General features: G+C 38.7%; 1 protein-coding gene across 7 annotated transcripts in view; it reads right to left on the bottom strand.

Annotated features, from left to right (window-relative positions):
* The window catches only part of pot1 (protection of telomeres 1 homolog), a 58,053-nt gene extending 43,414 nt beyond the window's left edge, over positions 1–14,639 (bottom strand). For 5 of the 7 annotated variants that reach the window (XR_015130303.1, XM_086299639.1, XM_086299641.1 and 2 more), the window contains exons 1-4: positions 13,837–14,639; positions 4,514–4,651; positions 1,776–1,848; positions 603–703 (exon numbers count right to left, since the gene is read on the bottom strand). Coding sequence is in view for 6 of the 7 variants with exons in the window: in XM_086299639.1 (XP_086155765.1) it covers positions 603–703; positions 1,776–1,848; positions 4,514–4,651; positions 13,837–13,893 (369 nt within the window). In the remaining variant the exon portion in view is untranslated. The remainder of the gene's footprint in view (positions 1–602; positions 704–1,775; positions 1,849–4,513; positions 4,652–13,836) is intronic. The other 2 variants (XM_086299640.1, XM_086299644.1) reach the window with 2 other exon arrangements.
* Positions 14,640–15,301: the final 662 nt, after the last annotated feature.

Here is a 15,301-nt window from a genome sequence, read left to right as displayed (position 1 = left end):
TTCTCATCGTTTTGATGATCACTGTAGTGGCTATATTAATTTCTTAAAGTTCTCTCTTTCTCTTATATTTTATATAACCACACTACTGACAGACAAGCGCCTGTTTTTATGTGTTGTTGTTAGCAACAATGACGGTAACAACATCGCGTTTCCGCTTGTTTGTGTTCCACATAAACCTTTCATAATAAAGCTCAAGATCCTGTTGAGACCTTTCAAAATAAACTGAATCACGTGAAAGAGCAGATTATTTACGGATGAGAAGTAAAAAAGAGCCGGCAGGTGGTAAAAAATAAACCTTAGACTCAAACGTTAGAACAGGCTTTTCCCCGCAGCACGCCGTGTAATAAATACTCACAAAGAAAACGGCGGCTGTTACAACTTATGTCTAAAAATGTATCGTTTCATGCATCGGTTAAAACACTCGACTCCAGCTACATGACGCGCAGCTGGAAACACTTCCAGCAAGTCGAGCTGCCCGAGATTCACAGAATTTACAGAAAATGTTACATTTTTGTGATTTATATCGTTATCGGGACGATAGAATTCTTATATCGGAATATGAGATTTTGGTCATATTGCACAGCCCTAATTCAGAGACCTACCCCTTGGTTGGCAGACTGACTGAAGTTCTTGGCCAGTGATCCAAACAAAACAACATTGACAGATGAGTTCTGAGATGAGCTGTTCAGCATGGAATCTTCTTCTGGAAAACATCATACGAATGTGTTAAAACTGGAAAGGATAAGGGCAAAGGTAAATTCAAAGGGTCGAGTTGCAGGGGCTGCAGTCTAAGTACAAAAGCCAATAGTCCTTGGCTATGCCTGAAACACCACATTTATGAGGCATTCTGGAGGTGTCCTAATCTCATGATCAAGCCACCTCAACTTGTGATGTGGAGGAGCAGTAGCTCTACTCTGAGCCGCTTACAAATGGGCAAGCTTCTCACCCCAACGCTTAGGTTAGTCCAGACACACTTTGAAAGAAACTTATTTCTACTGCTTCCATCTGCATTGTTTTTCTTTTGGTCAATGCCCACAGCTTGTGGGCAAAGGTGACAGTAGTAACACTGATCAACCTGTAAATTCACAGCTTTGCTTTCTGCTCTTTACCAAATTCATATAGTTGCATCAAACCATTTTTCAATCTTCTGTTCCACTCTTCCTCTACACATGAATAGGAAGCTGAGATAATGTATGTGGACTCCTCCGCCTGAGGCAGAAACTTCAAAACCCTAAGTGAGCAAATCCACTCTTTTCCAAATGAGAACACTGAACTCAGGCCCAGTGAAAGATGAAGAACATGGGTCTCATGGTAAAATTCAGTTGATAGTTTATATTATGTACAGCAACTATAGCTAGAGCTACACTATTAGGCTACTTGAATTACTAGTTATAACTAACACTGGGAAACTATTGTAATAGATGCCTAAAGAGGGTATACTAGTTCTCTTTGGTGTGTGCGATAATAAACTAAATTTCTTCGTATTCTGAATCGACTGCTGGACAACACAAGAAATCTGTTTAGTCAGATGTAATTAAACAGTGTCTTACTTAAAAACAAATTATAAAATGAAAAAATAAAATAAAACGCAAACACTTATATACACAATGTCGAGTGCAAAAGTCTCTCTAAACGAAACTAAATTTTGACATGATAACCAACCACCACATTATCATAAACACATGGAAGGTAATGGGAACCGTAAGTAAAGGCATGACAAAACACACACATATTTGAATTTATTGACGGACAGCTAATACTTGTTTAAACATTACCTTGGATGACCATCTTCAGGATAAAACTGTCATTGTTCAATGGCACTAGCGGCCCCTTGTGAACCACTTTCCCCTGTAAATTGAAAAAAAAAATCCTGATGTGAAAATGAACTCAAAAGCATTTTGCTGTGACTGACGTTCTGCAAAATTTCCTGTCAATATATCAAAGCCAAATCTGAAAACCAAGCAATGTTAATAAGACCTTGAGAAATGGGCCAGAGGACAAAAGGTGATTGTGCTTATATCACTGCTGTGCTCTAAATCATGAAAAGATGGGGACTGGAAGCTAGAAAGTGAGAAAAATGCACTCTGAACTTGTCACCTTATCTATATACATTTCAGGTCTTATTTTCTTTAATTCTAATAATTCCAAATTATTTCTCATTATAGTTGACTGTTGGCAGAGTGCTATATCAAAGCATTTTGATTGAAACATGCCTGGAAGAGAAGTGTGTGCTAGGAAAAGGTCAAAAGGCAACAGAGATGATTTCAGTCTTGACAGGGTTGTCAAGAAAAGTCAATTCAAGAAACTAGGAAGCTTCATAAGTAGTGGACCGAGGCTGGTGTCAGTGCATCATGAACCACCACGTACAGAAAGGGGCTTCTTCAGGAAAGGAGCTACCACTGTTGCATTCCTAATATCAAGTATCTTTGTAGATTTTGTTTCTAAATCAAGGTCCTGGAGTCTGGGTGAAGATTGAAGAGGTACAATTTACTTTTATCTGAAAAGCCTTTGAACCACTGAGCAACAGTCTATTTTCTCATCTTAGAGTCCAAGGTGTTTGAAATTCAGTGTCAAAATTCCACAGTCTGTGATGATTTGAGCTTTATAGAAATGCCAACTTCATTTTCCAGCAAGACTTGGTGCCTGCCCACAGTGCCAAAACTTCTACCATATCTACCATGTTGTTACCCTGACTGGTCAGCCAGCTTGCATGACCTAAACCCCACAGGGCCTCTATGGAGTACTGTCAAGAGGAAGATGAGTAAATGTCAACTTCAAAATAAAGAAGAGCTAAAGGCCGTTATCAAAGCAACGTGGCCTTTAGTAACATCTCAGCTGTGCCACAAGGTAATGGCACACCACACTGAGGTAGATATTTGTGGAAAAGGAGTCCCAACCAAGTAGCAAGTATATAGATGAACATACAGACAGCTTTAGGGTCACAATTTAAAAAAGAACAAAAAAAACAAAAACATTGTCATTGATGTTTTTGGGTTTTTTTTGTTTTTTTTCGCCTGTCGCATTTGGCTCTTTTGCCATCAGAATTATTGTCTAAAGGCAAAGAAAGATGCCCAATGGATTTACTTTACCAAATGGACCATCCCAGCCTTGCCGTAATGGTCTATTTGATTCACCTTTGCTTTTATTGATTTTTTTAATTTTATTTTCACTTGCTAAACACGGGACAGATTTCACTGGGGAAAAGAAAAGGGAGAAAGAAAAAGGGAAAGAAAAACAGTGGGGAAGTGTCATTGATCATTTTGAGATTAAAGTTGAAATGCTATTGAGAAAAAAGAGAAAATGTAGAGATTACAGCTGTTCTTCCAACATAAGCCGCCACGGTTACATTCTCTGAGTTAATCTTACTTCAGAACCAGTTTTAGTAACAAGAAAGGAAATGATTTCTCTTTTAGCACACAAACATATTGTAGTGATCAATATATGGACGTTGAAAAGATGGTTTAAAAAGCTGCGCCTGGTCAGATTGGGGGGGGAACACACACACACAAAATTAGAAGAGAGAATTTGTCCAAAATGAAATGGCTGGCAGTGGACAGATGCAAGGCTATCAATGGTTACACCTTGTGCAATAAAGAATATTTATGTTGTATCACAAGACGAGTGATCAATTTGTTTCACTAACTCTCTACACAAGGCATTTTGTAGAGGCTATAGCGCCCCTGGCAGTTTGGCTTGAAACAACAACAACAGTAATCTATGCATTTCGACTTTTTTTAATATAGCATTTTTTCTTGAAATAGAATTACAACTTTACAACTCAACTTTAACAACTAAACTGAATTTATTCTCAAAATGATCAATAATATTCTTTTCTTAAAGTGGCCCTGATACTCCTTTGTAGAAATTTGACATTTCTATATTGTAATCCATTTCTGGTTTATATAAGGAAATATTCTAATAATCTGAGATACTTGATTTTTGATTTTCATGAGCCACAATCATAAAAATTTAAATAGATATAAAACACTGATATATGCACATATGAATAAATTCAGATGCAACTTCCAGGTCAAGTCTATTAGTTACATTAATACACTTTCCAGAGTTAGGACTATACATGCTTTGCGCACAAACGATGTCAACTCCTTTATGTAATCTTTAAGATTGCAGGTTTTTATACTGGGTGAGTCTGGGTGGTTGTATTTATGGAGTTAAAGCAGCTACTTGGAAGGCTGGCGGTTCAATCCCTGCTCCAGTCTGCATGCCTTAGGCAAGATACTAACCGGATGCATTCATCGGAGTATGAATGTTAGACAGAATGCAATGTGATGTAGAAAAAAAGTGCTTGTGACAATGAGAGATGCTCAGGTAGAGTAGAAAAGTGCTATATAAGAACCAGGCCATTTACCATCATCACACAATGTTCATTCTGCTAGAGCAGTACAAAGCCATTATTGCTTGGGACACACAGATCTTATTTGTGTACATACACACACACACACACGTTCATGGGCACTTTATATATTTTGCTTTTAGGCTTGCTGTAACAGACCTTGACTATTTTGTCTGTGACATCTGTGCTGGTGGTGATGAGAGAGATGGGAATCCTGGTCAGATGTGCTGGTATCTGAGGCCCCGTACCCTCCAACAGCACATGGACAGGCATGACATCAAGGTGAGACCTGAGAGGCTGAGATAGAAAAAATTAAATAAAATAAAAAAGGACAAGTTTAGTATAATTCCAGTCTGCCACCAATCCAGTTGACAAAAGTGAAAGTCAGCAGCTTCAGACCTGAATGTGTCATCCGCCCAAGAATATAGAACCCGCAGCAGCTGACAGACACTGATCCACTGTGTGATCAGTTTGTTTAAAGTCTGGTTGAACCTTCCTCTACCACAGACAACTCATTACCTGAACATACCTGTGACAGGTACCACCAGATCCATGTCAACAGTACAGCAGAAGGATTCAAATCTTTTAGGCATTTCAGAGAAAAACCCAGGAAAAGTATTGGCCCTGTTCATAGCAGGTAACATGCTGCTTCATGTCAGAGCTGGTTAGTTTTATCTCAAGCACATTTGACTGGCGAGTCCCTTGGTGGTACCCTAACCAAGAGAAGACAGCAAAGCAGGAACAGCCTGCGAGGCAGACGAGCTGTTCAGCAGAGCGTGTGCTCAACTGCTCAGTCAGGTGGAAACTCAACAAGGGTAAAAAAACACCATCAAATAAAACTCTCTGATTTAAACCCAAGGGGTGGAGCTTGAGGCCTGAATTAGTGTAGGATGAGTGATTTATTCATGAGTTCAGAGCTGCTCTGTGTTCACAGGCTCACCTACACCTGTAGGTTCATCAGCCTGGCCTGTGGCAGGGCTACTCATCTGGCAACTCAGTTCAAACTAGGGGTGGGGGAAAAAATCGATACTGTGTAGTATCATGATATTTTGTTTGCTAATCATGTATCGATACAGGGACAGCAGAAATCGATATTTTGTTACAAAAAAGTTTTTGTGGACTGGAACATGCTCTGACTTCAGAGCATGTTGATCCTTTTTCTGAGCAAGAATCCTGACACTGTCCAAATGTGTTTAACTTGTTTTTTGGCAGCAATAAACATGACAGTTTACTTATTTTAATTTAAGACATGTTTTATTTTAATTAAGTTTAAAACTTTTTTATTTAATGTAAAATTATATTTTGTTTTAATTTACTTTCAAATTCTTCAGTTGCTGAATGGGCTGCATAGTTTTCATAAATTGCATAGTTCAGAATAGCTATACCAGATGGTTGCATTCAGTTAAGTTGGACTAGACTGTAATACAAACCGTTCAGTTTGTCAACAATAAAACTGACTGAAATGAGAGAAAGACTGAGTGTGAGACTTTGATATTAGAGAAAATGAATATATATCACAAAATATTTTTAAAAATTGCAATAATATCGTATTGTGCGTTAAGTATTGTGATAATATCGTATCGTGGGATGTATGGTGATTCCCACCTCTAGTTCAAACACCAAAAAATAGTCCATAATTTTTATTTAACTGGTTAATGCTGCACACCACTACAAATCATGTAAAAATATCAAAGAGTAAACTGCGCGCTCTTCTTTATGGTGTACGCAAGGTTTACAAGCAAACTCTGGTATGCAAATAGCGGATTTTAGAAGTCAAAATGGGTTGAGTTCATAAATGCATTTACTTGTTCCGTTTCACACCCATTTACCAGCAACGTCAGGCATCATATACTCCCATTGGCAGTTATTTTATCCTTTGCCACAAAGCTGAGCAAACTTTAAGCCAGGACCCGTCCAGTCTCGCGAGACAAGGAGTGGCAGCTGTGCTGGCAGATTTTCAGCTACTTTTGAATGGTAAAATTTATGAGGGGGTTGATGTTATTTGAGTTACTTATTTAGCACTTTCAACTAGAAAAAAAATCTGATTTTCCTAAATCTTAGCCTGACAAATAACCTTCATACAACAGACTTAAAAACAAATAATGTCCACAAAGCCAACCATTTTTCAAACCATAACACTAAACAAATGAGTAAAATTACTCTGGAAACTAAGTGAACCCAAACTGGATTGAAAATAATATTTTAAAACAAAATAAAGCCTATCAACAAATGCAGCATCACCTCTAAAAAGAACAATAAAAGTCAAGAGGAGATGTTCCTAAAAGTGATTACTGCCTTTACTTTTCTACATAAACTAAATGCATTTAAATAGTTGGTTGTTTTTATTTCCTACAAATGAAAGAACAGGCCTGCAGCTTTGTGATGAGTTCATAATGACAGCTGCATACAGCTACTCTTGTTAGTCATCCTCAGTCTGCTCTGACAGGAGGAGGATTCACCGACAAAGAAGCAACACAGAGGCCACCAGCCGGCTGCCAACAGTCAGCTGCACCGGGACAACAGCTGATCCCTGCCAAATGTAGGAATTGCCATCCCATCTAGACAACAGCCTTCCTATTGCTCAGAGCATCACTGAAAACCCCAAACATGAACCACCTAATACCAGCTCACCGCTGAACCATAAACAGAGTGTGGCAGAAGTGCATTGGAGACATGACTGCTGGGGTGGGAGGATGCTCAGTATTCACACAGTATAATATAGGTACTGACTGGCCCCCCTCATAAGCCATTGTGATTTACTGAAGTATGACTGAGCCAAACACTGTATCCTATAGGGGCTTTTATCAAGTTAGGAGCCGTTTTTGAGTGCTGAGCACATGAAGTGTGTTGACAACAATCGCAATGAAAGAACACAGTTTATAAAAATCACTTAAAACTACACTCCAGTAGTGAGTCATGGGCTCTCTGTGGACATGCAGGGAAAGACTGGACGCATCCACTCCTGCCATCTCACATAAAGATTCTTTTCCACAACCAAAATCTAAATTAAATAAAAAATAACAGTAACAATCATTTTTCACTACACATTGTATAACCTGATACCAGACACTGAATTGCTGACTTGCTCTAGTTATTATTTTTAAATTAACAATGAATCAAATGGCCATTCGTCACAAAAAAGTAAAATAATTTTTAGATTCTTTAGTTCTCCGAGCTTTATGAAGCTTTTTAAGTCCCTTTTAGCCCAATTTTGGTATAAAGTGATATCTGTCTCAAAAAAGCTGCAATTGAACTAAAATGATCTACTCAAGAACAAACAGCAATCTGATGATTAAAGTGAACCATCTAGCAGCTCCGTTCAGTATTTTAAGACTTAAAACATATTTTTATTCATTGGCATTTGAGTCTGTCTGATTTGCCTTTATCAGTTTAGCACCTACTACAATGCATTTGATTTCTTTCTTATCATTTCACTCATTTATTTTTATCCATTCTGTCCATATCCATATCTATCCAGCCTGATCCCATCTGCCGGTGGATCACTGACTTCCTGACGGACAGGAAGCAGCACGTGAGGCTGGGGAAGAATGTCTCGGACTCCCGGACCATCAGCACCGGCTCCCCTCAGGGCTGTGTTCTTTCTCCTCTGCTCTTCTCCCTGTACACCAACTGCTGCACCTCCACCCACCAGTCTGTCAAGCTAATCAAGTTCGCAGATGACACCACCGTCATTGGGCTCATCACTGACGGGGATGAGTCTGCCTACAGGAGGGAGGTTGAATGTCTGGTGTCCTGGTGCAGCCACAACAACCTGGTGCTGAATGCCCAGAAGACAGTGGAGATTATTGTGGACTTCAGGAAGCACACAGCTCCACTCCCCCCCATCATCCTGACTGACACCCCCATCACCTCTGTGGACTCATTCCGCTTCCTGGGTACCACCATCACCCAGGACCTGAAGTGGGAGCCCACCATCACCTCCGTCATCAAGAAAGCCCAGCAGAGGATGTACTTCCTGAGGCAGCTGAAGAAATTCAACCTGCCAACACGGACGATGATGCAATTCTACACTGCAATCATCGAGTCCATCCTCACCTCCTCCATCACCGTGTGGTACGCTGGAGCCACTATCAGGGACAAACAGAGACTGCAGCGTGTTGTGCGCTCTGCTGAGAAGGTGATTGGCTGCAGACTCCCATCTCTGCAGGACCTGTACACCTCCAGGACACTGCGGCGTGCAGCCCGGATCTCAGCTGACCCTTCTCACCCTGGACACAGTCTGTTTGACCTGCTCCCCTCAGGCAGGAGGCTCCGGTCCATTCGCACCAGAACCTCTCGCCACAAGAACAGTTTCTTCCCCTCTGCTGTTGGACACATGAACAATAACCACATGACTGTCCCCGCCACTAACACATGACCCTACGCTGTGTCACTGCATCATTTCATGTCTGGCACTGATCACCACCTGCACTCATGTATATATCCTTCTACGTAGCACTCTTAATTCTTATTCTCATGTATATATCTCATGTATATCTCATGCACATATCTTTCTTTCTACATAGCACTTTAATTCTTATTGTTTGCACTGAAGCACCGCAGCAAATTCCTAATGTTGTAAACCTCAACATCTGGCAATAAACCCATTCTGATTCTGATTCTGATTCTGATTCTTTTGTATAGCTCTTCGGTCAGTGAGTTGTGTTTAAATGTGCTTTATAAAAAACAAATTTGAGCATCTGTGTATAGAAATGAATACTATATTAAAAGTGCCAAGCCTCAGCTTTAATTTATGTAGCTTCAAATCACTATTTAAACAGCAGTGTGGCTCATCCAAACCATTTTGAAACAGACACACTCACTGCATGCACAGGTTATTGAGCTGGTAAATAACCTGGCATGAGACAGGTCAAGGACATCAAGGTCAATAGACAGAAGTATTTCTGGATGGAGGCTAGCAGGTTCAAAAGCAGCAGACCAACCTACGCTTAGGTGGCTATACCAGGGTATCTAAAAATCTCAACAATATGATTTACAATATAGAGAAGCCCTTTTAATTCATTTCATATTAAACATATACAGTGATACTCTATATTAAAGCAAAATAATGTTGGAAAGCTATGTGCTGGGAGCATATAGACAATACAGCAGTAGAAGCAGTTTTCCTTTCCTCTTTTTTAAAGAAAAACACAGACACACAGTCACACTATGTTGTCTTTTTAGAAAGATAACAATGATTCCATTAATGTTATCTTCATTTGACTTTTCTGATATCTTTTTGGGCCTGCTCCTTATGTCTGTGGGGGAGACAAGCTAATTATACAGAGGAAGCCAAAGCCAAAATGCCCTGAACTATACATACACTTGACAAAGTCCCTAAAATTTTATATACACATAATTTTTAGTTTTGTTGGTTTTAATACTTAAAATTGTTAATTTCTTCACTTTCATCAAGCTGCAGCCACATGAAAGTAAAATGTCCTCACTGTCTCATAAGCATGTCCAGCAGCAGGTCACAAGACACACACACCATGCAAATTATGGCACAGCGAGTGGTCACCACTTAAAAAGCCTTGGGGAACTTGACTTTTCCTCCCATCAGGTGGGTAAAAAAGGATGAGTGAGCTCTTTTGCTCTTTCACAAATATTTAGTGATAAGACCAGGTAAAATGGGAACAGTTATTCATTGTTTGCTACAAAATTTAGATTCATTGTGGTAAAGAGGGGAAAGGGACAGTCACATATATGTGCAAGTTCATATAGGCGCACTCCTGCTTTTGTAAATACATTATCAAATTATCAAAGTTTCTTCTTTGAGAATGTTTTATTATTAGGGACTACCACTAACTACTAAACTGCCTAGTCACTATTCACTTTACTCTCTGGTGGCTGCAATGAAGAAAAGCGAGCATGTTATTATTCTGAAGCTTGCCCTGTGCTTTATGAAAAATATTATTCTGCTGAAAACAAGACATTATAATGCTGTAGATGTTAAAATTCCATATCTAACCTAAAGGCCTAGGTCAGTGACTCAGAGTTTTATAGTCCATGTCATTTTAAACAGTTTGGACCACTCTCTCATAAGTCATCAGTTCTTTTTCTTAAAATGTAGGGACAATGTAAAATTAACAAAATACAAGGTAAGTACTCAATTGTAATTAAATAAGTATAGAATTTCTTATAGGCTGTGTTTACATTTGTAATTCCATCAACAGTTGTTCAAATCAGAAATAAAATCAGAGAATAATTACCCATCTCAAAAGTAAATAACCAATACAATAAATGTGCATCATAAGGCACTTACAATGTAAGCATTGTCTGTTAATAGCCAACCCATGCTTCTGTAAAAGTAATCAACTTCAAATTTTCCCCAATGTGAAACTTCTGCCAAAGGGAGTCAAATCCGATAGATGGCTGAAGTTAGGAAGATGCTGCCTGCCACACACCTGGTGGAATGTTTTGTAAGCAATAGTGCATTAGTTAATAAAATGCTAATAACAGAAACAGTCCGTATCCTGGAGAAGAGAAATGTCTTCCAACTGAACAGTCATATGTCATAAGTCAATACAACAGTAACAACCACTCAAAACACAGTAAATCAAGTGCATCTTAAAGTGTCCATGAAACACTACATGTATTAAGGCTAATTTACACTATGAACCCCTACTCTAAAAATACTCTCATCAATTTAACACTGTCCATGAAGCTAGGATTTAAAAAAGGGTTAAATGTAACATTTTTAGAGCATCTGTAGCACCAGTTTGTGCCAGTATTGAATGTGACATCACTCGGTTGGTTGTTTGCTGCTAATATACTTAGTTTATCTTAACTAACTTGTGACAGAACAATCAACTCAGTGAAAAAGACAGAAACAAACCCCAAAAATTAACCCCCCAAAAAAGGGGGACAGTGTTGAACTTCAGCTTGTGGGTCCTGTGAACCACTAGCGCACAACTCGCTCAAACAGCTCTTGTCCACAGTCCTCATTTAAAATGTCTATAAACAAATATATACAATATAAACAAACCCAAATATTGTGGTTAACAGGTAGATTCTCCCCTTTCAATGCAGCTAGCCAACAATGAAGAACCACTTACTGCTAAAGAGACAGAATAAGCAGACAGTATATTCTTGGTTTTTAATTTAACAGTCATCGCTGCTGCCAGGAGCAGCAGAAAAGGTAACCTCTAAAGAGAGCTTCTTAATTAGAGCTTCTTTGTTTCCACTGAGTCATCAGTTCTTGTACAAGTTAGTAGTATTAATTTTGACAGCTAATGTTAATTTAGTTTTAATGATAGTCTTTTGACTAAAGTGTCATTTGGTTTTAGTCATAATTTAACCATCTAAATTATTTTAGTATTTCTTAACTAAATATCATAAAGCTACAGTAGTAGCTACAGTAAAATATAACAGTTTAAAGTCTGTTGTGTCTTTACCAGTGAGAGTTGCTCCAAAAGGTTTAAAAAGTGTCATATTTTCTTTTTGGGTTTTTTTTTAAACACACCACATTCGAATTGTGTACATATGTTTACTCTTCTCTTCCTCCCAAACATTCAAATTCTGTCACGTTTTCATGACAAACAAGGAGCAAAGGAGCATAGCTTTCCTCTCTACAAGAAACAAATGCAATTTTTGCACCTTTACTTCAAGAATGCCAGTACGCATAGGCTATTTTTCAATATGCATGATGAGAGGAGCACAACATTTGCAAAAATATATAATTCACTTAAATTATGGCTAATAATCAATGTTTGGTTTATGTCAGTGTTTCATTTTTCCCTGAGCGAAATCTGTTTGCCTGAGCTTAAAGTTAAGATTCATAACTGAGTATTTTATTTAATTTTTATGTCTCCGTGGAGAACTGTCAGTATATTTGCAAATTTATTCTTTGGAAAAGACCAAATTACATCTTTTTAATATTTAGTCAACTTTATTGTTAATACCTACTGTTTAATGTAAGTTTTGAGAGTCTAGGAATAATAGTATAAGATATAAAGTAATTGTAACATTTGATCTGTTTCTTTTCTGTTCAATACATAGTGTGAGCTATGTATACAGGTCAAATGTGTTATTGAGAGAGATGAAGTTTATCCTTCAGTCCTGTAGGGACTCTTAATGCTTAACTGTATGAAGTTTGTTAGACACTATGAAGCAGATCATAGATGATATAAAAGAGCATATAATTCTATGGATGTTAGAAGGCAAATTATAATAATAAAATAATGGTTATGAATAAGACTAAGAATAGGTGGAGGTGTATAAGATTATAATTACATGTATGTTACACAAATACGTATGTTACTTGAAAATGAATATTGATTATTCAATATTTATTTCAGTATAGTGGCATAAAGTTCATTACCATCTTCTAAGATCACACCAATGTAAATAATGAGTCTTTACTGAACTCTTTCCCAATAATTTCACATGGATGGCTGTTTTATAGCCAAGCATTTTGCCAAAGTGATTAAAAACACTTTCCTAAATAAACTGTTTTTAAAGAAATCTAGTGATTAGGCGTATCAGAGGAATTTCTGTAAGTATTGATCACAATAAAATTAAGGGGGTGGCAGTAAAAACACACTGTGAGCTGAGCAGAGCTGTGACGTCATCAAGTACTCCCCGCTTCCAGTTGTAAAGTTTGTGTAGAGTCCTCGGAAGTCTGGACTTCCAAGTGAACTTACCAAGTACAAACTTGCCTACTTGGGTATTGACAACGGGCTGTTGTACTGTAATATTATCTTCCGTTCAACTAATGTCACAGGGAATTAAGTTGTTAACGAGGTCGTTAGCTAGCAAACACTACCACAAAGACTAGCAGCTTTGCTAGCATCCAGTTTAACGTGAACCCATAACCAGTTTAACACGAACTCATAACCCATTTAGCACTTATTTAAGGAAAATTAAAGACTTCTTATTGACCCTGCAACCTGATGGATTAAGGTAGAAAACAAGGAAAAGCGAGAAATAAGTTCTGTTTTTCAAATAACCCCAAACCAAACTCCACTCAGAAATGCTTCAATTTAAATTTTGCTGATCTGGACAACAACGCAATGAAACAGAAGATACTATACATATATTTTTTATAAATATATACCTCGTACTGGGAATTTCGGATAATATTAGACACATAATGCTGCACGTTTATGGCTTAAACTTTGAGAAGTTGTGGACACGCGGAAGACAAAGAGGATCTAAATAAACTTGCTTTTCTTTACGTAAATAATACTACTAATTTAGATGTCGGTCGAACTCCAGAATGCAGTCTGCTTGTTATTAAAACATCTGGGCATGTGCTGTGTATGATGTAAGGCAAGGCGAGTTTATTTGTATAGCACAATTCAACAACAAGGTGATTCGCAACACACGCTTTTTCATAAGTACAACGACGTCAAACGCCCATCGAACAAACTATCTGCAAACTAATTAAAGTTAATAAAAGAAAATCCGAAAACGAATCTGAAGTAGTCATTATAATGAAAGAGCATAATACACGCTGTCAATAAACGTGAAAAACCTACCACAGCAGTTTTCCCTCGCTTGCTTTCGAATTGACAGGCTGATTCTGCTACGCGCATGCGTAGAAAATAACCCAGGGCACTGCATAAACATGATCAAAGACGTAATGCTTGAAAAAATAAGAAAAGTCAAAATCAAAGTCAGTCTTGAAAAAAAAGAAAATCAAAAATCAAATTGTGTTTAAACTTCAAATCAAATCAAATCACTTTTATTGTCACATCACATGTGCAGGCACACTGGCACAGCACATGCGAGTGAAATTCTTGTGTGCGAGCCCCACAAGCAACAGAGATGTGCAAACACAACAACACAAACGAGCAAAATACAAGAATGGCCAACCTGAAACTAATAAATATATGTACAATATATAATAGTGTATGCATTTCTGGATGTGTATACTAAATATTTTCCTACGTGTGTGTGTGTGTGTGTGTGTGTGTGTGTGTGTGTGTGTGTGTGTGTGTATACTAAATATTTTCCTACGTGTGTGTGTGTGTGTGTGTGTGTGTGTGTGTATACACATTTTTACAAATTAAATAGTAAAAAAAAAAAAAAAATAATAATAATAATAATAATAATAATAATAATAAAATATATAAAATATACAGAGTTGAATATGTGCAAAACAAGTGGCATTTATATACAGTGTGGAGTGCATAATGTTAAAGTTCCAGTAGTGAAGCTGAGGTGTCTATGACGTGTTCAGCAGTCTGATGGCCTGATGGAAAAAGCTGTCTCTCAGTCTGCTGGTACGGGACCGGATGCTGCAGAACCTCCTTCCTGATGGAAGCAGTCTGAACAGTTTATGGCTGGGGTGACTGGAGTCCTTGATGATCCTCCCCGCTTTCCTCAGGCAGCGCTTTCTGTAGATGTCTTGGAGGGAGGGAAGCTCACCTGCAATTATCCGTTCAGAGCACCGCACTACTCTCTGGAGAGCTTTGCAGTTGTAGGCGGTGCTGTTGCCATACCAGGTGGTGATGCATCCAGTGAGGACGCTCTCAATGGCACCTCCGGAAGTCCACTATCAACTCCTTTGTCTTTGCGACGTTGAGGGTGAGATGGTTGTCTTGACACCAGTGGGTCAGGGCGCTGACCTCCTCCCTGTAAGCCGTCTCATCACCGTTGGTGATAAGACCCACCACTGTAGTGTCGTCCGCAAACTTCACAATGATGTTGGAGCTGTTAGTGGCTGTGCAGTCGTAGGTGTAGAGTGAGTACAGGAGAGGGCTCAGTACACACCCCTGTGGAGCACCAGTGTTCAGTGTGATGGGGGATGAGGTGATGCTGCCCAGTCTGACCACCTGGCGTCTGTCAGACAGGAAGCTAAGGATCCAGCTGCAGAGGGAGCTGCTCAGTCCTAGATCCTGCAGTTTCCTGTCCAGCTTCGAGGGAACGATGGTATTGAATGCTGAGCTGTAATCTACAAACAGCATTCTCACATACGTGTCTCTCTTCTCCAGGTGTGAC

This window comes from Aulonocara sp. 'chitande type north' Nkhata Bay, linkage group LG7 (genome assembly GCF_057382095.1).
Source record: "Aulonocara sp. 'chitande type north' Nkhata Bay isolate Kocher_YH1m ecotype deep benthic linkage group LG7, A_spYH_male_GT1.1, whole genome shotgun sequence".
NCBI lineage: Eukaryota > Metazoa > Chordata > Actinopteri > Cichliformes > Cichlidae > Aulonocara > Aulonocara sp. 'chitande type north' Nkhata Bay.
Note: the sequence above shows the minus strand (reverse complement) of the source record. Positions and strands in the feature narration are given on the sequence as shown.